The sequence below is a fragment of the Apium graveolens genome, chromosome 5, assembly GCF_009905375.1.
Source record: "Apium graveolens cultivar Ventura chromosome 5, ASM990537v1, whole genome shotgun sequence".
NCBI classification, from domain to species: Eukaryota; Viridiplantae; Streptophyta; class Magnoliopsida; order Apiales; family Apiaceae; genus Apium; species Apium graveolens.
The window spans coordinates 123,449,171-123,474,853 of record NC_133651.1 but is presented as its reverse complement, the minus strand read 5'-3'; the positions used below and the strand labels follow the sequence as shown (position 1 = coordinate 123,474,853).

The 25,683-nt window shown below is 33.9% G+C and overlaps 1 protein-coding gene across 1 annotated transcript; it reads right to left on the bottom strand.

Annotated features, from left to right (window-relative positions):
* Window positions 1-1,371: 1,371 nt before the first annotated feature.
* Window positions 1,372-5,843, bottom strand: LOC141724459 (putative pectinesterase/pectinesterase inhibitor 47). The gene is made up of 3 exons (XM_074526616.1): window positions 5,117-5,843; window positions 2,656-2,983; window positions 1,372-2,307 (listed from the first exon to the last, which is right to left on the bottom strand). The coding sequence occupies exons 1-3, from the start codon at window positions 5,795-5,797 to the stop codon at window positions 1,601-1,603; spliced, it is 1,716 nt and encodes a 571-aa protein (XP_074382717.1). The 5' UTR covers window positions 5,798-5,843; the 3' UTR covers window positions 1,372-1,600.
* Window positions 5,844-25,683: the final 19,840 nt, after the last annotated feature.

The following is a 25,683-nucleotide window of genomic DNA, read 5'->3' as shown; positions in this document are numbered from 1 at the left end:
GTGGTAAGCATTTAGTTTTGTTTTGTGAGTTGAGTATTCATTTTTTTATATTGTCTCATTCACTATTATTATTGTGCTTCGTTCAGATATTCAGTTGTGTTCTTAGCCTCGTCATCTTTTAATCTTTGTTCAGTTATGCTTTATTTTATATCCGTATATGAGCCTTTCGCTCACTGTCGGTCCTTTGTTTGCTTTGTTTTCCTCCGGAAGGTATTCTCTCTTTTAGGTTGGTTGTTTAAGGGGAAGAGTGCGAGTTCCAAGATTTTGAGGAGTTTTGTATTTTCTTAGATTTTGTTTAGAGTTTGTTGGTTTGGTTGTAATTTAGTTGTATTTTATTTCAAGAATTGAAAGTTTTATCGGATTTTAATGGAGTTTGGATTTAAATAAGTATTATCTTGAGAAATTTTATTAGTTGAATTGTTAAAGTTTGAGATTTCTTAAACTCTATCTAGCAAGCCAAGAAGCATTAAGTGGCAGAAATTGCTCTTAAGTTCCCTCTTCAATACCTCAAATGTGGTTATCTCTGGCATGTCCACACTCACATTACCGTCAGTACGAGTCTGCTACCATAATTTTGCATCGCCAACCAAGTACATACTTGTGATTGAAACTTGTTCCGCAACATCACTATTGGCAGCCCTAAAATACTGCTCCATGTCCCATAATAGATTTACAGCTTATGATCTTCTCTAGCAACCAACTACAACAAATACGAGAGCTCATAAGGCAATTTATTTTATAAACCTTGTATATTTATTGAAACTTGCTCCGAGTATTCAACCCTCATTCTACGATACTTTGGGACCTAACAATAATGATACCGAGTATGAAGGTCCATTTACATCTTATTTGGATATATGTGGTATGATTCATCAAACTACATGTATAAAAAAATTGTCGATAAAACGGGGTGGGCGAAAGAAAAATTAGTCACTTACAACTGGTAGTACGGTCTCTTATGTTAACAATGCATGTCCCTAAATATCTTTGGGGCGAGGCACTGATGATTGCTGCATATCTTACCAACCGTCTTCTTTCTAGTGTTCAATAGTTCAAACCACCATTATCCTTTGTCCCTGCACGTTCATCTCATCTATTCCTACTTTAATTATTTGGGAGTGTTTTGTTCACAATCATTCTCCATCTCGAGATAAACTTGATACTTGTGCTCTTCGATGTGCTTTCATTGGTTATTCACCAACTCAAAAGAGCTAAAAATATGATCATCCTCTTTCGCGTTGCATATTTGTTAGTCATGTGTCATATTTTGGGAGTCTATCTCTTATTTCTCTCTTGGCTCCTCCTCTTTGCTTCAGGGGAGATTAAACGACACAGTATTAATAGTAAAGTTACCGAGGAGTCATTTCCATTCATCAATATATCTAGTACAAATACAAGCCCAGACACCGATACAAACCTTATTCCAAACACTATTTTAAATACATCATCATGTCCACGTGTGTGCAGTGAGTTGTATATCCCTAACAAGTTATAAATGTTATAAGATGAATAATAAATTCAATACCGTCAGAACTACCGATAGACATCAAATTAAAATAATAACTATTAAGTGTTACATTTTAAAACGTAAAACAATTTATTAATCGACGTCTATCAACAATCCTTCCACGAAGGGGATGGTAGTATAAGGCAACCAAGTATCTCCTAAAGTAAGATTAAAAACCGTGAAGTTCCAAGCCTGAGTAGCGTTCAATCGTCCGTAGCCAGGCCATTGAACTCTGCTAGTAGTGTTAGATCCAGGCCCGTGATTTCTGTACTCACCGTAATACAATGTGTCCAATCCTACAGTCCCATTCCATTCCAACCATCCATCCGGAGTAATCAAGTCTCCGATATAAGATTGCATGTAGACTGTTCTCGAATATTGTTTCCAAGGCCGCCCTAGATAATTCTTGGTGGTACCATTTACATCCAGTGCCAAGTCCGGGGCAGCTTGAATGGTGCAATTGTGGATTGAAATACCTGTTTTCTGATTTGGATCTGACCGCCCTTGAGCGGTGATTGCATTCTTTTGGTTAGGCATTGGTTTGCGGGCGTATATGTTGCAGGCTTGGAAAACGGAAGCAGAGTTTCCAAATATGAAATCTACCGTCCCGTAAATGTCACATTCTCTATAGAATTGTCTAAGTGAGTGGACGTATAGTGTGTCTTGATAGCCTTCGAAACTACACCTGTAAAATGTCGAGATGTCAGCGTTATTCCTCACCGCAACAGCTTGATGTTTTTCGGGTCCAGCTGTGTTCTGAAATGTTACATCTATAGCAACAAATCTCTCCCCTGTAACAGCTGCATATGTACGAGAGGTTAAATATTTCTAACACATTTAGGAGCTGTATTAAGATTGTGGAGTTTTTAGTCAAAATCAGCTTAAGAGGTCATATTATATATATAGTCACGCTTTAGTGACAACATGGATTAAATATTATTCTGCAGCATTACAACACAGTACTCAAAACGTGAAAACCATGCAGATTATTTGTTTTAAAAGTATAAAATAATTGTTTTCACTATTATCATGTAAAAAATATGCTCACATGAGTGATGCCCTATATGTATGTTACATTTTGTACTTGAAGGCGCATATGACATTTGAAAACTTTGAGATTCCCAAGTATAGGGGGGGCTGGTGCTTACCGAAAGTGGCAGAATTGAAGGTTGACCATCCATCGATGACACTGTGATTTCCGGTAATGACGGTGCGGTTAATCCCAACTCCGAGCAACATTAAATTTTTCTTGTTTTTAGGAATTGTGATATATTCCTGGTAAACTCCTTTGACAGCATAAATAATGTAGTAACCTTGTTCAGGCTTTAAGTTGTTAGGTGCAGAATCTACAGCTTCTCCTATAGTTGTAAAGTTGCCATATCCTTCTGGGTCGACGACCACTATATCATCAACCACGATGCCGGGGGCTTCGTCTAACTTTCTTCCAGGACCTCCTTTCGCATATTCACGCAAGTACTGTCGCATACACAAGGTGCTACATTATTTCTTTATTCAAATAATAAATGCAAATCAACCTCCTATTGTAATTTCCCCAACAATACTTGCTTATTTGTGTAATATACATCTATTTTTAACCATTTATCAGTTTTTTTTTTACATTTATATTGAAATAAAAAAGATAGACAAGTGAATTGCACAACAATGTAAATATAACATGCATGAAAATGCACGTGTATTTATAATTATATGCACCGACTAATTCTGATTAGCAGTAATGTATTGAGGACACAAAACAAGATACTATATATTAAAATCGGCAATCGAGTAAAAAATTTTCCTCTTTTTTCAACATCAAATTTAAATAATTTTTAATGTTGCTATATAATAAAAATCATAGATACATGCATCTAGAATGATCTAAAGAGTTTTATTCTCATAGATATATTATAATGCTACATAGGTGTGAATAAATTTTTGTGGAACTTTAACATTTAGCATTTCTCACGTCTGGAAGTATTATGTAGCCATAGATATACTACTCTCAGTTTTTGGAGGAGACGTATCCTAAATTTTAAAGAGCTGGAGATTCGGTTTTGGAAAGTGTTATAGCCATGCAGACAGCTGGTGACAAAGTGTTAAAGGTTGTTAGCATGCGTGTAGCGAGTTTCGTGAATTAGCTCTAGCTTTTGTAACAGAATCCTTCTCCCGCTTTATCAGCATAGTAAGTAAAAAGTTTCGAATAAATCAATTAAATTCGTTTTGTGGTCCATCCTAAGCCGGCCTACTGATCTACCATCGCCAAAATCGGGGGAACCTCTTGTTTTTTGTTTTTTTTTTTTTTTTTTTACTGATTCTTGTTTTTTGTTTTCTTGTTGCTCCATTTTTTTAGAACTACTATTTTAGTTCCTAAAACAACTATTTTACTTAACTTTCTAAACATTTATTAAGATATGGGCATATGGTGTATTTATGTTTTCCCGCCCTGCCCATTTCTCAAATCCCAATTTTTTTAATGCAAACTATTGATAGTGTAAAGGAATTTTTTTTTATAATAACTTGTGTAACTTTTTAAAGTATCTCCAACCATAATAGCTAAAATGGTTAGCTAAATCACCATCATCTAAAATTTTATTGAATCTGTAAGGTTATTTGCTCCAGTAGTATTAATTATACTGATTAGCTAAATTTAACAATAGTATGTTATATGTATTTTCAAATTATTTTATATATATGTAAAAATTTCACATGTTAAAATAAATAATATTTAATTAAATACAATTAAAAATAAAAAATTTATTTAATGAAAAAATATTGAATATATATTTATATAATTATAAAAGACACTTATATGTGTTAAAAATATATACTTATATGTATAATAAAATTTATATTTAAATTTATATTACATTTTATTATATTAGATTAGATTAGATTTATTAATATTTTTATAAATATGTAATGTTTATTAAAATAATTAATAAAACTGGTCAATAAAAAAATTATATTTTGACACTTAATATAATATAAAGTTAAAATATTAAATATGAAATAAAAATTTCAACATATATATATAGTATAAATATAATATGAATATATGTGTGTATTGATGTGCAAAATTAGGTTAAAATAAGGTAAAATGTTAAGAAAGCTGACTGGATGTGACGTGGATGTTTTAACTAATGGCTACATGATCAACAGATATAGAAGATGGGATACATGATATCTAAATTTTTTACTAAAAGGTAACATGGTTGGAGTAGTAATATGTATATAAATGTGTCACATAGACTTTTTAGTTAACAGGTGGTGATAGTTGGAGATGCTCTTAAGTGGTTGGTTTCTATTTGCATATTATAAACGGGTTTTTTAATGTGTGCGCACTAACTCTCATAAATTTGGGCATTTTGATTGGTTTTTTAATCATAAATATTGATGGACCCCTGCATTTACAACAATTCCACCAATAAAAATGCACTAAACTCATAAAATTTAGTATTTATTGTGTACATACTTTGGCACACATTAGAAAGACAGTATTATAAATTAATTAACTACATTTATACAGTTCTTGGTTTAAGACGATTTGTCTTAGACAAAGCATACACATGCATGTAAACTAGTAGCCAGAGAGAGCAACAGATTACGCACCTTTTTTAATTTTGCCAAGGTGATGTTTGTGGGAAACCCTTCCCCCCACACATTCCCCTTCCGACGACCCCGCTTCCGGTCACGTCCAATGGCACGGGTCACCAGCCCTAACGAAACACTGTACAGTAAGGTTGCATCCGATATTGGCTCTTTTAAAGCTGCCGCCATGCTACTGCGACTATCCACCAGACCATCGTAGCACGTATCCTGATTCGTCATCACTCCACTCAACAGTGTCTCTATTTTACCAATAAGTCCGTCGGTCAGTGAGTCCGCTTTCTTCAGCTCCAACGTGATAGTCTCCAAGTAGTCCACCGTCAGATCAAACAGTTGTCCGCAATCTTCTATTGCATTTCTTTCCTCATGGCTCATTTCTATTTTGTATTTCGATTTTTTCAGGTAACGGTCTATGATTTTGGATAACTTTTTAGCTTGTTTAAGGCTTTGTTTGACGGTGAATTTGCCATATCCGGAAGGATTGGAGGGGGCATTGCGAAATGCGGATAAAATCGAGCGGCATAGTTTGGGGTAAACGGAAGATTTACAGGCAAGGGAGGGGTCTTGTGGTTCCGACGTTGGTGATGTTGTTTGAGCTTGTGTATTTAGAATGAGTTGCGGTAACAAAATAGGAAGAAGAATGAGAAAGACCAAGGCTAATGTGTGTTTTAGCAGCTGAGACATACTTGCATATATAGCTAAGAAAATTGATACGTAATCAAGTTTAAAGGAGAGACTCAGGCAATATGTTTGTTGTAATAAGAGTGGGGGACTTATATAAGGGGGTTGGGAGGCTTGGAAAAATGGAAACGCGTTAAGCCCATAATTAATAAGAATTACCAGTAGCGCAGTGAAGTAACATGCAAGTACGATATATGCTCCGTTATCAAATTCGTACACGTAACCTTACAAGATGTCTTAGTCAATTGGTGTGCACATGTTTGTTGACTGTATATATAAATTTTTACACAAGTAGATAGGTAAATCGTAATTGTACGAGAGTAAGAAATTTATTTGGGTGATTCACAATGTTTACAGATAGACATATACTATACATGTTTAGAGCAAGTACAACTCTATTTTTGCCGTACAGTCTTATATATATATATATATATATATATATGATTTTGATCCACGACCCCGGATGGTTATAGTAACTGTTGGGTTAATCTCAACATATTGTAATTTGGTTTATGTGTTTGGTTTATGTGTGTTTATTAGCTGTTGTGTTAGTTTGAATAAATCAGATGCTGTAACATTAGTATGGCAAGTAAGGCGTGCTTTTAGGAGTAATAGTAGTGTTTGAGTTGGTGTAGAAGTTTATCTAGTGGTGTCCTATTTTGTAGCTGTTAGTTTTAGTAAGTCTGGGCTATATGTATTTCTCTGATATTATCAATAAGAGTAACTGAAGTTCTCAACCAATATCTCTATGTGTTCATATACAAATCGTTAATATAAGTATTTATATTCTCTATATTTGGTATCAGAGCAGGAAGATCTCGGCTGTGGTTGAAGTACTTCAGGAATGGAGATGAACAAGGCGAAAGGCTCCATTGGTTTGAGTTACCCTATGCTGACGAGATCGAATTATACAGCTTTGGCTATCAAGATGAAAGTCTTCATGCAAACGCAAGGGGTTTGGATAGTTGTGGAACCAAACGGCCCAAAAGGAGCGGTTGAAGAGAAAATAGACAAAGTGGCTATGGCCATGATATATCAGGGGATTCCTGAAGAGACGTTGCTTTCTCTGGCAGAGAAGAAGACAGCTAAGGAGGTGCGGGAGACGATTAAAACTCTCAATCAAGGAGCTGACCGGGTCAAGCAAGCCAAAATTCAAACTCTGAAATCTGAGTTTGAGATGTTGAGCATGAAAGAAAGTGACCACATTGATGATTTTCACATGAAACTCACTGGAATCGTGACAAACATAAGGGCATTAGGTGAGGAACTGGCAGAATCATATGTGGTCTAAAAGTTTCTGAGAGCAATGCCTGATAAGTTTCTGCAGATCACTTCCAAACTAGAACAATTTGGGAACCTCGAGACAATAACAGTTGAGGAAGTAGTTGGATCACTCAAGGCACATGAAGAAAAAGTAAAGGGAAAATCTGAAGCTATTAAGAATCAGTTGTTATTGACTGAAGAGGAGTGGGAAAAACGCGAAGGGGAGGAGAAGAAACTTTTGCCCACATGTGAAGAATGGATTAAGAAAAATAGTGGTGAAAGGTCCTCAGGCTTCAAAAGTCGAGGGAACTTTGACAAGAGCAGAGTCAAGTGCTTCAATTATTTTGGATATGGACATTTTGCAGCAGATTTTAAGAAACCAAAAAGGAAGAAAGAACAAAAACAGGAAGCGAATATGTCCATGATTGACGATGATGAGCCATCACTGTTATTGGCCAAACACGATAAAGAAAAACATGGACTCGTGCTCGATGAAAATAAGGTTACTTGTTTTTTGCTGGAAAAAGGTGACGAGAAGAACAGTGAGTCAAACATTTGGTATCTTGATAACGGGGCATCAAATCACATGACTGGGTGCAAAGCAAAGTTTGTTGAATAGGATGAACATGTAACTGGGCAAGTACGTTTTGGGGATGGTTCTACTGTGGAGACCAAGGGAAAGGGAATGATCATGTTGATGTGCAAAAATGGTGAATAAAAAGCTATGCACGATGTGTACTATATCCCATATTTACGAAATAACATAATAAGTTTGGGCCAGATGTTAGAAAATGGTAACAAGGTAATAATGAAGGGAGAGTTTCTGTGGATTTATGAAGATCGGGGGAGATTATTGATGAAGGTTAAGCGTTCCCCGAACAGACTTTACAAGATCATAATCGAAGTGAGTAAGCAACAGTGTCTGATGACCAAACAGGAGGAAAACTCGCGATTATGGCACTTGAGGCTTGGACACGTAAACTATCAGGCAATGGCGTTAATGTCAAAGAACAACATGGTAAGTGGAATGCCTTTTACAGTCAAACCTGATGAAGTATGTGATGGGTGTCTTATGGGTAAACAAACTAGGAAGCAAATACCGATTAAGAGCAGTTACAACTCAAACGGAGTACTAGAGTTAGTGCATGGTGACTTGTGCGGGCCTATATCTCCGGAAACTGCTTCAGGTTGCTGGTACTTTCTATTACTAGTTGATGATTTTAGTCACTATATGTGGGTATATTTTTTGCATAAGAAGAATGAGGCACTTGGAGCGTTTAAAAAAATTTTGTGCACTCGTTGAGAAGGGACCAGGAAAGAGTGTCAAAACTTTCAGAACATACAGGGGAGGGGAGTTCCTCTCAAATGATTTCAAGGAATTCTGTGAAAGCAAGGGAATTGAACGGTACTATATGACACCCTACACACCACAACAAAACGGTGTGGTAGAGCGTCGTAATAGAACCGTAGTTGAAATGGCGAGAAGTAGTCTTAAAGAAATAAAGATGCCAGTAAAGTTGTGGGGCGAAGCGGTTCGAAATTCAGTGCATATATTGAACAGATTACCGACCAGAGCATTGATTGGAAAAACACCTTATGAGGCGTGGTCTGAGAGAAAACCAGATATAAGTTATTTCCGAGTGTTTGGATGTCTAACATACATGAAAATACCTGGAGAGCACACTCAAAAACTTGATGATAAAAGCAGAAAGGTGGTAAACCTTGGTCGAGAGCCTGGAACCAAAGGTTATCGATTACTTGATCCTACGACTAATCGAATTTTTATTAGTCGTGATGTTGTGTTCGACGAGTCAAAAGCCTCGAGTTGGGATTGTTCTGTAGAATATGAGGTGATAATAGAGTTCACAGTCCCGGATGTACTTGAAATGAATGAAAATCAGAATGATGACAACACTGGTGACTTGTTGAGGACGCCTCTGGCTTGTCGTGAAAATGAAAATGTCCTTGATCGAGAGAAGTACGATGACAGTGTGACACCTAAGAGGACAAGGTTGATCAGTGAATTGTATAAGGAAACAGAGGAGGCTGAAATTGATAAAGGATTGTGCCTTATGGGCATCGATGAACCGGGAAATTACAAACAAGTTGTGAAAGATGTTAATTAGAGACGGGCAATGAGCCAGGAGATAGAATCAGTCGAGAAAAACAGAAAATGGGAGCTAGTGAACTTGCCACCTGGTCAAAAGGTTATAGGTTTAAAGTGGGTTTACAAAATAAAAAGAGATGCAGATGGGAACATTGTGAAGTATAAGGCTCGCATAGTGGCAAAGGGATATATTCAAGAACATGGTATAGATTTTGATGAGGTCTATGCTCCTGTAACATGCTTGGAGACAGTTAGACTTTTGTTGGCTTTGGCGGAAAAGAAACAATGGGAGGTCCATCATCTAGACGTGAAGACAGCTTTTTTGAATGGGGACATAAAGGAAGATGTTTATGTGAGTAAGCCTGAAGGTTTTGAAAAGGTTGGACAGGAGTTCAAAGTTTATAAGTTACTGAAAGCACTCTATAGTTTGCGCCAGGCCCCTCGAGCATGGTATGCGAAACTTAACTCGTGTCTGTTAAATCTTGGCTTTATCCGCTGTTCTTATGATCATGCAGTCTACACCAAAAGGGTTGGGGATGAAAGCTTGGTGATAGCTGTATATGTCGATGACCTCCTTATTACTGGTTCGAGTGCGTTGATGATTGAAGAATCTAAGAAACAAATGAGTGATTAGTTTGAAATGAGCAATCTAGGTAAACTGAGCTATTATCTAGGTATTGAAGTGGAACAAAAGAGAGGATGTATTGAACTGAAACAGTCAGGTTATGCAAAGAAAATTCTGGAGAAAGCTGGTCTGAGTGAGTGTAATCCTTGTAAGTACCCGATGGATCCAAAGGGAAACATTGAGCGTGATGATAAAGGGGAACCAGTGGACACTATAGTTTATAAAAGCATGGTTGGAGGCTTTCGCTATTTAGTGCATACGAGGCTAGACATTGTATATGCGGTTGGAATTGTTAGTCGTTTCATGGAGAGACCAACAGAGTTACATTTAAATGCTGTAAGGCGAATTCTCATATATGTAAAGGGAACCACTCATTTTGGTTTGGTGTATTCAGAAAACAGTGGGAATAACGTCTTAACGGGGTTTTCAGATAGCGATCTGGCAGGACATTTGGATGACAGGTGTAGTACTGGAGGTATGGTCTATTACTTGAACGAAAGCCTGGTAACATGGGTGTCGCAGGAACAGCATTGTGTAGCGCGATCGTCCTGTGAAGCATAATTTATGGCAGCTACCGCTGCAGCCTGTCAAGGAATTTGACTTCGAAATTTGCTGAGTCAAATCATATCTGAAGTACTTGGTCCAGTGGTGCTGTGTATTGATAATCGGTCTGCTATTGATTTGGCTAAAAATCCCATGTTCCATGGATGCAGCAAACATATAGACATACGCTATCACTTTATAAGAGAGTGTGTGGAAAAAGGAGAAGTTGTTTTAAAACATGTAAGTACTGGTGATCAACGAGGTGATATAATGACTAAAGGAATGGCAACACTCAAATTTGAAAAGATGAGAAAATTTCTAGGAGTCGGAGAACTGTATGGACATGTTTGAGATTAAGGGGGAGTATGTTGGGTTAATCTCAACATATTGTCATTTGGTTTATGTGTGTTTATTAGCTGTTGTGTTAGTTTGAATAAGTCAGATGCTGTAACGTTAGTATGGCAAGTAAGGCGTGCTTTTAGGAGTAATAGTAGTGTTTGAGTTGGTGTAGAAGTTTATCTAGTGGTGTCTAATTTTGTAGCTGTTAGTTTTAGTAAGTCTGGACTATATGTATTTCTCTGATATTATCAATAAGAGTAACTGAAGTTCTCAACCAATATCTCTCTGTGTTCATATACAAATCGTTAATATAAGTATTTATATTCTCTATAGTAACCACTGGGTGCCCCGCATTGTTCCATTGCAGCAGACCTCCAGCAATGAGACATTGAGGAAAGTACCTACCACAATGAAATAATGCGGCATGATTCCTGTTTTTATTTAATTTCTAAAATAACAAAAAAATATATTTTAATGAATTAATTTTTTTCCCAATAATAACGGAGTTATAAAATATATAATTAACTTTAACAATCATTTATTCTATATTTTCTAATTTTATTACTACTTCTCATTTATTATCAATTATCAATTGTATAATGAGTTAATTTTTTTTAAAAAAATTAGATATATAATCGGAAAAATAATTAAAATATTAGTTTTAATGAAAAAAAATAAAAAACTTAAGATAGTAACTGAAATGTATGAATGGAGTATTGCAAGTATGATTATTTATTGATCGAAAGGTGTCGTCTTCTCTAAAACTTTTTTGAGTAAATTCTAATCAAACTATTTTAATTTAAATTTTAAATATGTCAAAATTATGTATAATAACACATTTGTACTCTTTAATGAAGTTATAATGAATTAAATTTTTTTTATAAACAATTTTTAATTTTAAAAAATAAATGAGGACAAAATAATAATAAAAATTCCCCCCCCCGCAATGCGTCATTGCGGGAGGTGTTCAGCCCAGCCCCAACATATATAAAATATTGCGGCGGGTGGTTAAAGAGCCACCTATTGCTTCATTACACTAGCCGTAATGAAACAATGCTGTAGGTGGTAGAGAGTATTTTTTTATTTGTTACGAAAAAATGTTTAGCATTCCTGTGGCTGAGTTGTTTTATATTTTTTTATAGCTAACGAAAAATCGATAAAATTTCATTTTTTTAGTTTTCCACATTTTTAATTTTTAGCATTATATTCGTTTACTATAAATTAAAAATTGATAAATTAAATTGGACAAGTACAAGAAAAAAAACATAAAACTTACAATATTAAAAAAAACATAAAACTCAGAATATTCCCTTATAATAAAAATTCGAAAATACTATTTCGAAACAAATAATTAAAAAATATATTTTCACTCAAAAATTTTAAATTAAATATTAAATTTAAATATTTTAGTTTAAAATATTAATTCAAAAATATCAAAATATAAGTTCGAAAAAATATTTAAAATTTTTAACAAAAAAATAAATTAGAAAAAATAAAGCGGGCAGAGAATGTCTCCAACATTGTTTCATTATAATGTTTCATTGCATTAACTCCAATGAAACAATGCTGTAGGGCTGCCGCAATGTCTCAATGCGGCAGGTGGTTGCTAAAACGACCTGCGGCTATATATATATATATATATATATATATATATATATATATATATATACGCATCCTTTTTGTACTTTTCGAGATCAACAATGTATTTTTGCTCCTAACGGCAACATCAAACAATTACAGTCTATTGACTACTCATGCAATACTTCATCCTTCTCATAATACATATCAGTTTTTTTGAATTTTTCATCTAATTTAAGGTATATAAAAGGCATATCCACATTTTCTTTAAAAAAATTTCTTTTCTTGACTTAAGATTTAATATTTATGATTCTTTCAAAAAAATAAAATTTTTAAATTTATTTATGAAACTATCATATTTATTCACATTAAAAATACGTATAAAAATCAAAGGAACATATATTTTAGGACAGAGGTAGTACTATATTAATGTGTGTTAAATGAAATTTAGGGAAAACCGACAAAATTAAGATGAATTTGAAAATATTTAATTTTAAAATACCTCCAACATTGAGGTTGGAATTTTATTGAGCAGCAATCCAATTACCAGAATTAATAAAGAGAATTCATATACTTTAACATATCTATATTATACTATTATAAGCAGAACACCATTTATTTGGTAGTCGGTTGCTCGGTACAGTTGTTTGGTAAGACAAATAACAACCGTCAGATCTAAAGTCAAATAGATGAGAATCGTTGATGCAATAATAAATATTATTATATTAATATTAAACTGCTCTCATGGATTCAGGGTTCGAACCTCACCAACAACTTATTATATTTAAACTTTTATATTCTTTATTTTAACAATTTCTACAGGTTCAGGGCTCGAATCCCGTGAACAACATATTATATTATTATTATTTATTTTCAGTCAAGTCTCAAATTAACACAAAATATCCTGTATTTGGTAGTCAGTTTTTCGATATAGTCGTTTGATACGATAAATAACAATCATCCGATCTAAAGTCAGATAGATGGGAACCGTTGAATGCAATAATAAAATAATATTTAAACTGATCTCATGGATCCAAAGTTCGAACCCCGTCAACAACTTATTATATTTAAACTTTTATATTCTTTATTTTAACAATTTCCATAGGTTGAGGGCTTGAGTCCCGTGAACAGCATATAATATTATATTATTTATTTTCAGTCAAGTCTCAAATTATTACACAACATTTATTATTAGAACTTATTATGTTCTTCAATTTATTTTTCAACTATTGAAAATATATATCAAAATATAATAATTTTAAGATATAATTATATTATTAAAAATCATTCAAGTGTTAAAAACAATCCGTGTATGGCATGGGTCATACGCAAGTACTTAACTAAAAGAGAAGACAACAGAAATCTTAAATTTAAACCACTAGTGAATGTGAGGCCTATTGGAAGATATTGGAGAAATTATTTGATGGGACTTTCACTCAATAACAACAACATTAATGGTGGTCCTAAATGTCATTTTGAGTTAAAAATAATTTAAAATATTATTTTTGAAAATAATGGTTCTAAATATCACTTCAAAATGATAGATCTTGTAACGTTTATGCAAAAAATCCAAAACGGTATTTTGTGTAGCGTTTTGTCACTTTGATTTTTTTTATATGGACAAAATGTTAGATAAAGTAACGTTTTGGTACAAAAGCAACAAAACGTCATATAAAGTAAGATTTTTACCTTTAAAAATAAAAAAATTAAACAGAACGCTATATTGTGTAACGTTTTGAGTTGTTTTTCAAACGTTACACGATTTAACGTTTTGAAATAACATTTTGAGTAATTTTTTCAAAGTGATATTTTGGATCATTTTATACATGAAAGTTATATTTTGGTCTATTTCTCCAATATCAGATATCCAAAAAAAAAATTACGAAAAAAACAACATAATATCTGACTTGTAAATGAAGGCATGCATAGGCAATACCCACACATGTATGTTGATAATTTTGTTTGGCATATGCATGGCTTACAGCACATATCTATGTGCAATGAGCTATGTCGGGAATTATCAAGATCGATGATATATCTTCTACTCTGTGCAATTAGTTGCCAGTCTCCTTCCTTGTTCATGTTTGATATGCCTCTCCTTAGGCGATGGCTCCGGTACCTGCTCATGTTTTTTACTATATATGTCCACCTCCCCCAGTATCTCACTTTCGTATCTGATCCATCCAGTGACAAGCTGGGATGACTGTGTCAAAGTTTGATCAAGTCAGCTACATATAAAATAATTTACTACTCCATTAATGACATATGAATGGGGAAGCTGAATTTCCACTTAAATTGTTTACTGGCAAATTTCTGTAATGAGCTAGGTATTAAAAAAGTGACAGGTTGGGAGCTTGGGAGATTGCATTTTACATTTTGTATAATACTTTGACCCAAGCTTTATTATGGCTCTCGAACTTTTTTCCATAGACTTAATTGACTTTTATCCCTGTATATAAAATAACCAGCACGTGATGCAAGTGTGCTTGTAAATGAATAGCTCGATCGAGTACACAGAGTTAATGACGGTACGTATAAACCATTAAAATAATAAAGTTAAACCTGATTAAAGATTCTGTGTCGCGGATAGAGATGCACAAAAGATCACCGGGCCGGGTTTTGATCGGGTCTTAAGAAGCCCGAGCTTTGATCGGACCGGACTTTTCGGGCTTTGACTTTGACCGGGCCGGGCCGGGCTTTTCAAAAATGTCACAGCTCGTTTGGGCCCTCGAGGCGGGCCTAACCGGGTTTTTTTCGGGCCGGATCGGGCCGGACTTTTCTATAATTTAAATCGGATCGAGTTTATTAGAGATTCTGAAGACTACATATGTTAACAACTAGATCATCGTAAAAATATATTAGTTTACATGTAATATTTTATGAAAACATTACTTTATTGAAAACATTTAAATTGGGCAAAAAATAAACATGTTTATATAATAATATGTTTTATCATTGTTATCGAAAGATATATAGTGTATTTACTACATCTTCTTTCATTATTTATGCAATGAAGTATATAAATAATATTATTAATCACAAATATGTAAAAATATATGTGTTTAAAGTATTATTTAGATTTATAGTAAATGTGAATTCATAAATATATAAGAAAATATATTAGAATAATCAGATTTTAACCGGTTTTTTCGGGCTTTTAATCGGGTCGCCCGGGCTTCGGCCCGGCCCGGGCCGGACTTTACCTAAAAAAATAAGGTCCGTCAAGGCCCTAAGCCCGGGCCGGGACCGGGTCGGGTTTTGACCGGGCCGGGTTTGACCGTGTTTTGACTGGATCGGGCCGGGCCAGATTTTCGGGCCCGAACTTTTTGTGCATCTCTAGTCGCGGATGAGGTCCTAACTAGCTAGGGTTCCCTGAGCAACCCCAAACTCTGGTTCGTGCGGGTCTTCGCGAAGACAAATTATTGGGGGCCTCAAGCTCAACTCAATGACATCACCAATATTTTTACAAAGTAGTATGAATATATTGGAATATTATTGTAAATAGTTTTAATTAAAAAAATATTTATTATGACTATAATTAGATGAGAAAGTTAGTTAGAGAGGGAATATATATTTTCTTTTCTTTTTTGTAACGTAATAAATTTTTGTACAATTTTGAATAATGAAAGTAAACATATTCTCTCTAAGATGAAGCACAACCTTCATGTTCTCATAGTATCAGAGCTTCAAAAATTATAACAATATCCGTTGCATATTCATCTTTTTTTTTGCCAAGTTGCATATTCATCTTTTTGTTATTATTTCTTTAGTTTTCGGATTGTGTTTTTTTTTTCATTTTTTGTGAAATTTTATCGAAAATTCAAATAAATTTTCTTTTCGTTGTTTGTTTTTGTAATTTCATAAACGAAGTGGTTCTTGATTTATTCTTGAGATTGTTCTTATCCTGCTTGATTATGCATTCATCTTTATTTTCATTAATTTTCTTTCAGACTTTTTATCAAGCTCATATGGCGTAATCTACATTATCATCTCAAGTTCCTGTTTTGAGCAATATTACGGCGACCAATTTTAATGATCAATATTTGTTACCTTCTAATAATAAGTCTAATGCTCAATTAGGTCAAATTGTCTTCAAAGGTAATAATTACTTTAATTAGAATCGGAGCGTTAATCTAACGCTTGATGTGAAGAATAAGATCGGTTTCATTGAGGGAACCTTACTTTGACATGTTGATAGTTCTTCTGATTTGCAAAAATGAATTCACAATGATTATATGGTCACTGGTTGAATTTTGTTCTCAATCGATAAGTAAACTGTTAAAAAACTTTATTTTCACTACATCTGCAAGAGCATCTGGGCTTAAAATCAAGGAAAGATATGGTTATTCTAATGCACTTAACTATATGAATATCACAAAATCTTGATATTTATTGCTCAAAATCATGATTCCATTGTGGTAATAAAAAATTATCCACAATTATTGTCATACATTATTTGCTTCTAAGGAAATTATTCGTCAGACTAGTGTTGTTGGGGTTCCTCAACAAGATGGTAGGGTTTAACGAAAATATCGGCATTTGTTAGATACCGATAGGGCTATTAAATTTCATGCTAATTTACCAAATAAATTTTGGGGAGATTGTATCTTAGCTTCTACATATATGATCAATCTCTTGCCTAGTCCGGTCTTGTCTTGGAAGTCTCCTTTTTAGTTCCGAGGCAGAAACCTTCTGATTATATTAGATTTAGGGTTATAGGTTGTCTATGTTATGCTACGCTTAAAACTCTTGACAAGTTATCTCTTAAGGCTCTTAAAAGCATTCTGCTTGGTTATCCATATGCAAAAAAGGCCTACAAGCTTTATGATCTTAACAGTCATAGAATTATTATTAGTAGGGATGTGGTTTTCAAGGAAAATATTTTTCCATACAAACAACCTATTTTGGAAACTCTCATGATCTTCTTATACCACATGTTGACCTTTCAACAAAATACTTTGATTTTATTCCACCTTTTCCAGAAATTTCATATAGTTATGTATCTGATTCTTCTCATATTCCTATTCCTACCTCAACTCACTCTTCTACTCATGTAGAAACCTCTTTTTACTAATTCTGATAATACTATTGTTCTTTGAAGAAGGTCTTCTAGATCTGTTGCTTTACCACATAAATACAATGATCTCTTTATTCTTGATTAGTTTATTCCAACTTCTCAAGCTTTTAATATTTATCTTCATCCTGAATTGTCCAATTTTAGTTCAGCCTATTTGACTACCTTATCCTGAAGGTTATATGTACCTGAACCTACTTGTTATTCTGAAGCAAAATATGATCCCAAGTGGGTTGATTCCATGTGTAAAGTATAATGTAACATAATATGTAACAGAGAATATATAACTCAATATGAAAAAGAAACAGGTAAATATTATTAAATATGAAACACATGGATCCAGAAAGAAGACTGGATAAATAAAAAGAATAAAACCATAAGATTAAAGCTCCTAGCCTGTAACCAAGTCATGGAAAGAAGTTCAATTCAATGATCATGCCTTCATGAAGAATAAAATGTCCAAGGACTTTCAACATTAAAGAAGTAAATTGGTTCTTGTATTAAAGATTAGGGATTCCAGTGAAGTGAAGTAATGAATCAGTCTAAAGATATTTAACAACTGAAAAATGATCTAAATCATGATGTTGTATTTAATATTAGTCATTTGTGAACCATACCAGTGCACTAGGCGTCAACATAACATGAATAGAATAGACTGATGATCACTCAGAAAAAAGCTGATTAAAATAGGAGCTCAAGGTCACACAACAAGGAAAAATGTCTAAGTTAATAAATGGTTTATGTCGACAAAGTCGACACCTTCCATAATCCTTAGATTTTGGGACATGTCGACACTTGGAATGTGTCAACACCAATCAAGACTCCTGTCGACACTTAAGATTGAATGTGTCAACGACTCAAGATTAATATCGACACATTTAAGTGTGCAAAGACTGTTGTCAACATTTTCAAGTACAGGCTTACATCTCATGTCGACACATTCAACTAAAGGCCCCTGTCAATACATTCTAATGAACCAGGGATTCTTATCAACACTTTTAAATCAAGACCAAGGATTCCTGTCGACACATTCCTTGTCGATACTTTCCTCTTGTGTGATCAGCTGCTTTGTTGGAGAAGCAACTAAAGACATGTGGACACAAATGTGCCACCTTTCCAAAAAAGTTGAAGTCTACATTTATAAGTGAAAAATGTATTCATTTCACTTGATCATCTTCCTCATCTAACAACCTACAAAAATAAGAGCTCCCATTGAAGACTATTTATTAGGCTTATAATTTCTACCATTATGTTGTCAAATTTTTTGTACCAAATCGTAATTGATTAGAGTGTAGCAACCTCAAGGTTTATATTAATAAAATAATATATTTCTCGAATTATTTTATGATTATTTTGATTATGTATATTTAGTGAAGAACTTGAAATGTATCGAAAGAATGTATACGCATTGTATTCAAATCCCCTTCTACGATACTTTAGGACTAACAATTGATATCAGAACCTGTTGATTGATATACAAATCAAGATCTAGAGAAAGAAACCAAATCAAACAAGTTCATGAAAAATTACTTGAATTTTTTTAATTTTCAAAAATCTTCAATCTAGAAATTTATGAATCTTAAAAAATTTTATTCTGCCTAAATGTTGAACAACCGAAGGATTGGAAGTATCATGGTTCCCCAATTTGATCGAGAAAATTATAACCTATAGAAGAAAAAGATGATGTTGTTCATTAAGCTTCGAATCCTATATATATTGGTATATTACTGAATGATCATTATGTACCAATGGAAGTAGTTCCTGAATCGTCAACCACTGATGGTGATAGAATTAATTCAACATCTATTCCCATAAATTCATCCCAATATACGGATACTGACAGAGAATTGATCAATTTGGACACAAGACTTCAACTCATATTTGTGGAATCAACCGATAAGAATATGTGTCATCAACTTTTAGAAAGTAATATTGAAAAAGAAACGTGGGAAATAATTGAGCTATTAATAGAAGGTACTGCTGAAGTGTAAGAAAATACGACGGATATCCTGATGCCTTCATATGTATCGTTTAAGTTACATCTCGGAGAATTTTTGTCACTCTTTGAAAGATACGCAAGACAGTACATGAAGTGAAATTACAGGACAAAACTTATCTGATGCTTGAGTCAAACAGGAAGTTCATGCTGACTCCGCCATTCCACGCGGAACAGAAGAATACATCTATCATAGAGAGGCTTGACTTTTTCACTATGCCCGTGATGTGATTTATGGAAAATTGAGAACCCATAAGTTGGAACAAGAGTAGAGAGCTATAATCTATTGCCCAGGCTCTGTAGACAGCAAGAGTATGGCACTTGCAAAAGCCACTGCACGTGTTGCTCGTGAATCTGAAACTTCAGAAGTTAAGGTTGCACCCTCCTTGACTATCAAGGAAATTGTGGTAGCTGAAATTGCTCAAGGTGAGACTGAAGATGAAAGTGAGTTTTACACTCAGGAAGAACTTGAAGAGTTAGAAGAGAAATCAAAGGCTTACATAGCATCAAAATTCAGTAATGTTAGATTTAAAAGAAAGCCCAACTACAAGTCAGAGGGTTCATCTGGAAGATTTCAGAAAGGATGTTATTCATCAAGATCTGGTTCCGGAGGGAACAAATCACGCCGAGTGGATAAAACCAAAATAAGATGCTTCAACTATAATGAATTAGAGCACTTCGTATCTGAATGCCGAAAGCCAAAGGCAGCGAAGGAAAAAGATTCCTGTGAAAGAAAAAAAATTATGAAGATTTGAAGAGACAAAATGAGAAGCTGAGACATAAGCTGAATGTATATGTGGTCAAAGAGAAAGGAAGAGTATACATTGTTGAAATGAAAAGCTGGGACGATACTAATTCATTTGAAGAGAAAAAGTATGTAAATCATGTTCCTATGGCAGACTCTACTTAGGAATCACCACAAACATCTCAGCTCTATTGTCTTACCACTATTGATATGTCTAAATATAAATACAAATCTAGTGTGCATGAAATCACTTTAGAATTGTATAATGTTCATACTGTAGGGTTTCGAGCACATAAACGCAACGGAAAAAGTAATTAAAAACGTGAAAAACCAGAATTTTCGAAACCCACCGTAGGATCCATGCGAAAAACATATATTTAATTCAAAGATAAGATTGTTTATCTTAAGAAGCTTTATAAATTGGTTAAATAATGGAGATCCAAGGATTGTACAATCACCATGCATCGTGCTCTCGCGATCTACGCTCTATCGGTATCCACACGAATGCTTGAACTCAAGGATTGGATTTGTACTAACACAAACTCGTTTCTTCTTGCTCTCTCCATCTTCTCACTTGGTGGCTTGGGTTTTAGTAAAAGTCTTGCCCACAAAATCAGCCACACAATAGATACTATATAGAGAGTAGAAAAAGAATTATAACTCTTAATTAGTTAGGAGTTTTTATTAATTCAAACTTCCTATTTGTATAATAATTAAGTTACACTTAATTATTTAACAACTGAATTTCATAATTTGATATTAGTAAATTCAAATATCATAATTTATCTAATTAATTAAGTCATACTTAATTAATATTATAAATAATTCGAACTACTTTAATTAATTTAAATCCAATTTAAATTAAATAATCCTTCAAGCATTATTTTTTTTTCTTTTTTTTTATCGTAGGTAACCCGCAGCCACTACCCTTTGGGTGCGCACTGGGTAAACCCTACGGGCTCACGTAATAGCCTGCAAACCCTTCAAGCATTCTTTATGCGTGACCCTATAGGTTATTATTATGTTGGCAACGAATTTTAAATCTAATATAAAATCGTAAACAATGAGCGGCATCTAGTAATACATCATTGTTACCCAAGTAATAATAAATGAATCGGTGATCGATTAAACCTTTCGTGAATAATGTTCAATGTAATATAATCCCTTTAACCAAATATTATAGAGTAAACTAGAGGCATGTAATTTGTCATCCTCATCATAGTTTAATCCAAGTTTCCTTGATCAATGAGTAGACTATCATATCAAATCTATATTTGAGTATGGTCTTGCATTTCATAGCCTAGCTCACACAAGAGGCCAATAATATCACTCCTAAAATAGGAGGGCTAAATCCCATCTAGATCATCATATTTCTCATACAATTTATAATATACCCAATATCCACTTTTATCATTACCCGGTCAAGGATAACTTTTAAGAAATCTATGTATATTAATTCTCGTATAGAAATATAATGAGTTCAGGTCTAAGGACCATTACATCATTATCACTGTGAGAATTACTTATGATATAACAGACATGTAGAATCTCACATCGGGTCCGTCCAGCACAAAGTACATTTATATATGTCTGTGTTTTTTACTTTAGTATAACTATACCTATGAACAATGATATGTGATCATCAGTCAACAAACACACCGGTATTAATGCATTATTATTAACCCTTAATAATAATACTCGACCATGGACCTTTAGGAATATTGATACTATTCTCATAATCTCATTTCTAAGTCACGTACTTAGAGATATAGAATTGCATATCATATTCCAAGGACATTTATTAATCTAACATTTATATCGCAGTAAACTAAGAATTTAATAAATTAGAAAAGGAATAATCGATAGAACATAAACATTAATAATCCAAATGTCTTAAACTAAAACTTTATAGTGTTGTCTCTAGGACACAAACACTAACAATCTGCCACTTGCACTTGAGCCAATCACCCATGTATCTAATACTCATGGAACAAGTATGACCATCATGCTTCTGCTGTAACAAAGCCTTAGTCAGTGGGTCTGCAACACTATCATTACTATGCACTTTACATTTATATCTCCTTGATCATTAATCTCATTAAAAAGTTGATATCGCTTAGCGACATGCCTAAATAGTCTCCTTGGCTGTTTCGAAAGCATCAATATATTCGGCTTCCATAGAATCATTAATGTTCTTGCTGCGAACTATTCAAGCTAACATCAATTATATTTAGAAAAACACAAACCAGATATAGACACATAATCATCCTTGTCTATCCAGAAATTAGGTTCAAAAACTATTATCAGTGTAACCCTTTACTACTAGTTCCCTATCTTCTCCTTACACCAAAAATAAATCTTTAGTCCTCTTTAAGTACTTAAGAATATTCTTAAAAACTATCCAGTAAACTTCACCTGGATTAGACTGGTATCTTATCATCATGCTCAAAGCATATGAAATATCAGGATAAATACATATCATTATACATATTATAGATCCAATTGTTGACGCATCTGGAACTTTCTCAAACGGCTCTTATCATCTAATGATTTAGGGGGAAATTATCTTTTGAGATCACTATCCCATGAGACATTGAAACATATCCTTTCTTTGTCTCTTGCATCATAAAATGATGTAATACTTTATCAATGTATGTACTTAATCTCCTCAATCTATCTTTATAGATATTGATCCCTAATATATAGGTAGCATCGCCTAAATCTTTCATCGAGAAACTATTTCTCAACCAAGTCTTAATAGCCTGTAGAGAAGGTATGTCATTCCATATATGTTATATGTCATCTATATATAATACTAGGAATGTTACATGGTTTCCACTAACCTTCTTGCAAACACATGGTTCATCTTCATTTTGAATAAAGCCAAACTCTTTGACAGTTTTATCAAAATGAATATTCATTCTCCTTGACGCTCGCTTCAATCTATACATAGATAGAAGCAACTTACAAACTATCTTAGAAAATTTTGGATCGACAAAACCCTCGGGTTGTATCGTAAATACATCCTCTTCAAGGCTCCCATATAAGAAAGCAGTTTTGATATCCATTTGTCAAATCTCATAGTCAAAGTAAGCAACTATTGCTAACAAAATCTTGATGGACTTGACCATAGCAACTGATGAAAAAGTCTCATCATGGTCTATACCATGAATTTGTTTGAATCCTTTTGCCACTAGTCGCACCATTATAGGTCTGTACTTTACCATCCATGTTAGTTTTCTTCTTGAAAACCCACTTGCACCCTATAGGTTTTACCCCTTCGAGTGGATCAACTAAAGTCAATACTTTATTTTGATACATGGATTCCATCTCGTATTTCATGGCCTTCAGCCATCTCTCGGAGTCTGGACGGTTTATAGCATCTTGGTAGGTGAGAGACTTTATCATTATCCGTAAGCATCACATCACCATTTTGAGTCAAAAGAAATCCATAATTTCTCCCAGACTTATGGTGAATCCTACTAGATCTATGAATAACCTGTGTTTCTTGGACATGATTACTTTCAACATTTTGATGTACATCCTGATCTTATTCCAACTCTGGTTCAATATTATCATGCGGTTCTCGATCTTCATTAAGAACTATTATCCTCTCACTGATTTTCTTAGAAATTAGTTATCCCTCAAGAAATACAGCGGCCCGAGCAACAAACACTTTTTTCTCGGAAGGATTATAAAAACTATACCCTAGTCTCACTTGGGTATCCCACAAAATAACATCTATCTAATTCTGGTCCAAGCTTGTCAGGGGCTAAACATTTTACAAACACTTCACGTCCCTAAATTTGCATAAATGACATGCTATGACATTTTTCACTCTATATCTCATACGGAGTATTTTGAACCGCTTTAGTCGGAACTTGGTTAAGTGTATATGCAACCATTTCCAGATCATAACCCCAGAAACTAAATGGATGATCCGCTTGACTTATCATCGATCACACTATGTCCAATAAGGTACGATTTCTCCTCTCAGAATCTCTATTCCATTGCGGTGTTCCATAAGGAGTAAGTTACGATACACTATCACACTCCTTCAAAAAACTCATGAAATTGAGGCTTAAGTATTTTCCTCCACGATCTGATCGTAGAACTTTTATACTTTCCTCTGTTTGCTTTTCTACTTCAGCCTTATATTCTTTGAAAATTTCAAAAGAATCAGATTTGTTCTTCATAAGATATACATTTCCATACCTACTGAAGTCAACAATAAATGTTATGAAGTAGTAAAAGTCACCCATTTCCATCATACGCATTCAACCACATACATCATTATGTATAAGTCCTAATCATGTGATGGCCCTTTCACCTGATCAGGTAAAAGAAACTTTAGTCATTTTGCCAATGAGACGAAGTTCGCATCTTCCGTATGATTCAAAATCAAACTTACCCAAGTATCCATCTATATGTAACTCAGATATATGTTTCTCATTAATATGGCTTAACGACAATGCTAGAGGTAATATTTGATTTGAGTCATCTTAGAACATATAAATTGTTAACTACTTGTGCAAAATTATAAGCCTTATCATTAAAATAGAATAAACAACTATTGTTTATTTAATTAAAATGAAAACCTTTCTTGTCCTGACAAGAAATTGATTTAATGTATTCGCTAAAGGAAGGCACGTAATAACAATTAATCAAGTTCTCAATCTCGCCTTATGGGCAAAATTAGGTATCGAGTTCCTTCAACTAGAGCAACAACTTTTTCTCCAATTCTAACCCGATACCTGAAGCTTGACCTTCGCTAGTCTTCGTCTTTAGATCTTCCAAACAAGCTCGATAATTTAACTTCCAATCATCCAGTTATTTCCACAGAAATGACAATCATCTCCTTTAGCAACACCACTATCAGACTTCAAAAGCCCTTTGGGATTGGAATTTGGTTTGGCACCGAATAAGATCAAATCTTCACCTTGCATGTCCACTTTCCTTTCCCATTTTCATTCCATGTGTACATCATCAATATGGATGTAATTCATGCCTTTACCGTGTTATTTTCAACAGTTCTAAACATGATTAACAACTCAGGAAGTGTTCTGTCTATCTCATTCCTTTTGTTCTTAACAAACTAAGAATAAAAAAATTTCAAAGATTGTTTGATCAAATCAAACTGAGTCTCTAGACTATTCTTGAAATCCAAAATATCAAGATACATATACCTATCATCTTTAAAACATGTGGTCCAACCGGATATCATTCTCCCATTAATGCAAAATTATGGTGCCTTATTATTGTCAACTCTTTCTGATGAGCCTATCCTTCAAACATCCTTTGAAGGTGCTCAATCATATCATAAGCATCATTATGCTCTTGTTACTTCTAAAGCACACTTATAATTATTAGCATGAGACATGAAATATCAGTTGCATAATCAATTTGCTTCTGGTAAGTATTTTGTTCAGCACATGTTTCATTCTCATCTAGAAGAAATAAGGGAGGGGTTTGAGTGACATCCTTGAACCTGAGGACAATACTCAAGTTCCCATGTCAATTGAGGAAATTATTTCATTTCAGCTTGTCCTTCTCAAGGATTATTACATAGAGAAGTTACTTGTGTTATTTATCATTTAATATCTACAATATTAAAGTACA

Excerpts from the sequence above, each read along its gene's own strand:
- LOC141724459 (XM_074526616.1), bottom strand. The coding sequence starts at position 5,797 with ATGTCTCAGCTGCTAAAACACACATTAGCCTTGGTCTTTCTCATTCTT. Across the intron at positions 2,984-5,116 it reads CCTTGGCAAAATTAAAAAAG|TACTTGCGTGAATATGCGAA; the intron begins GTGCGTAATCTG and ends TGTATGCGACAG. Across the intron at positions 2,308-2,655 it reads CTTCAATTCTGCCACTTTCG|CTGTTACAGGGGAGAGATTT; the intron begins GTAAGCACCAGC and ends GTACATATGCAG.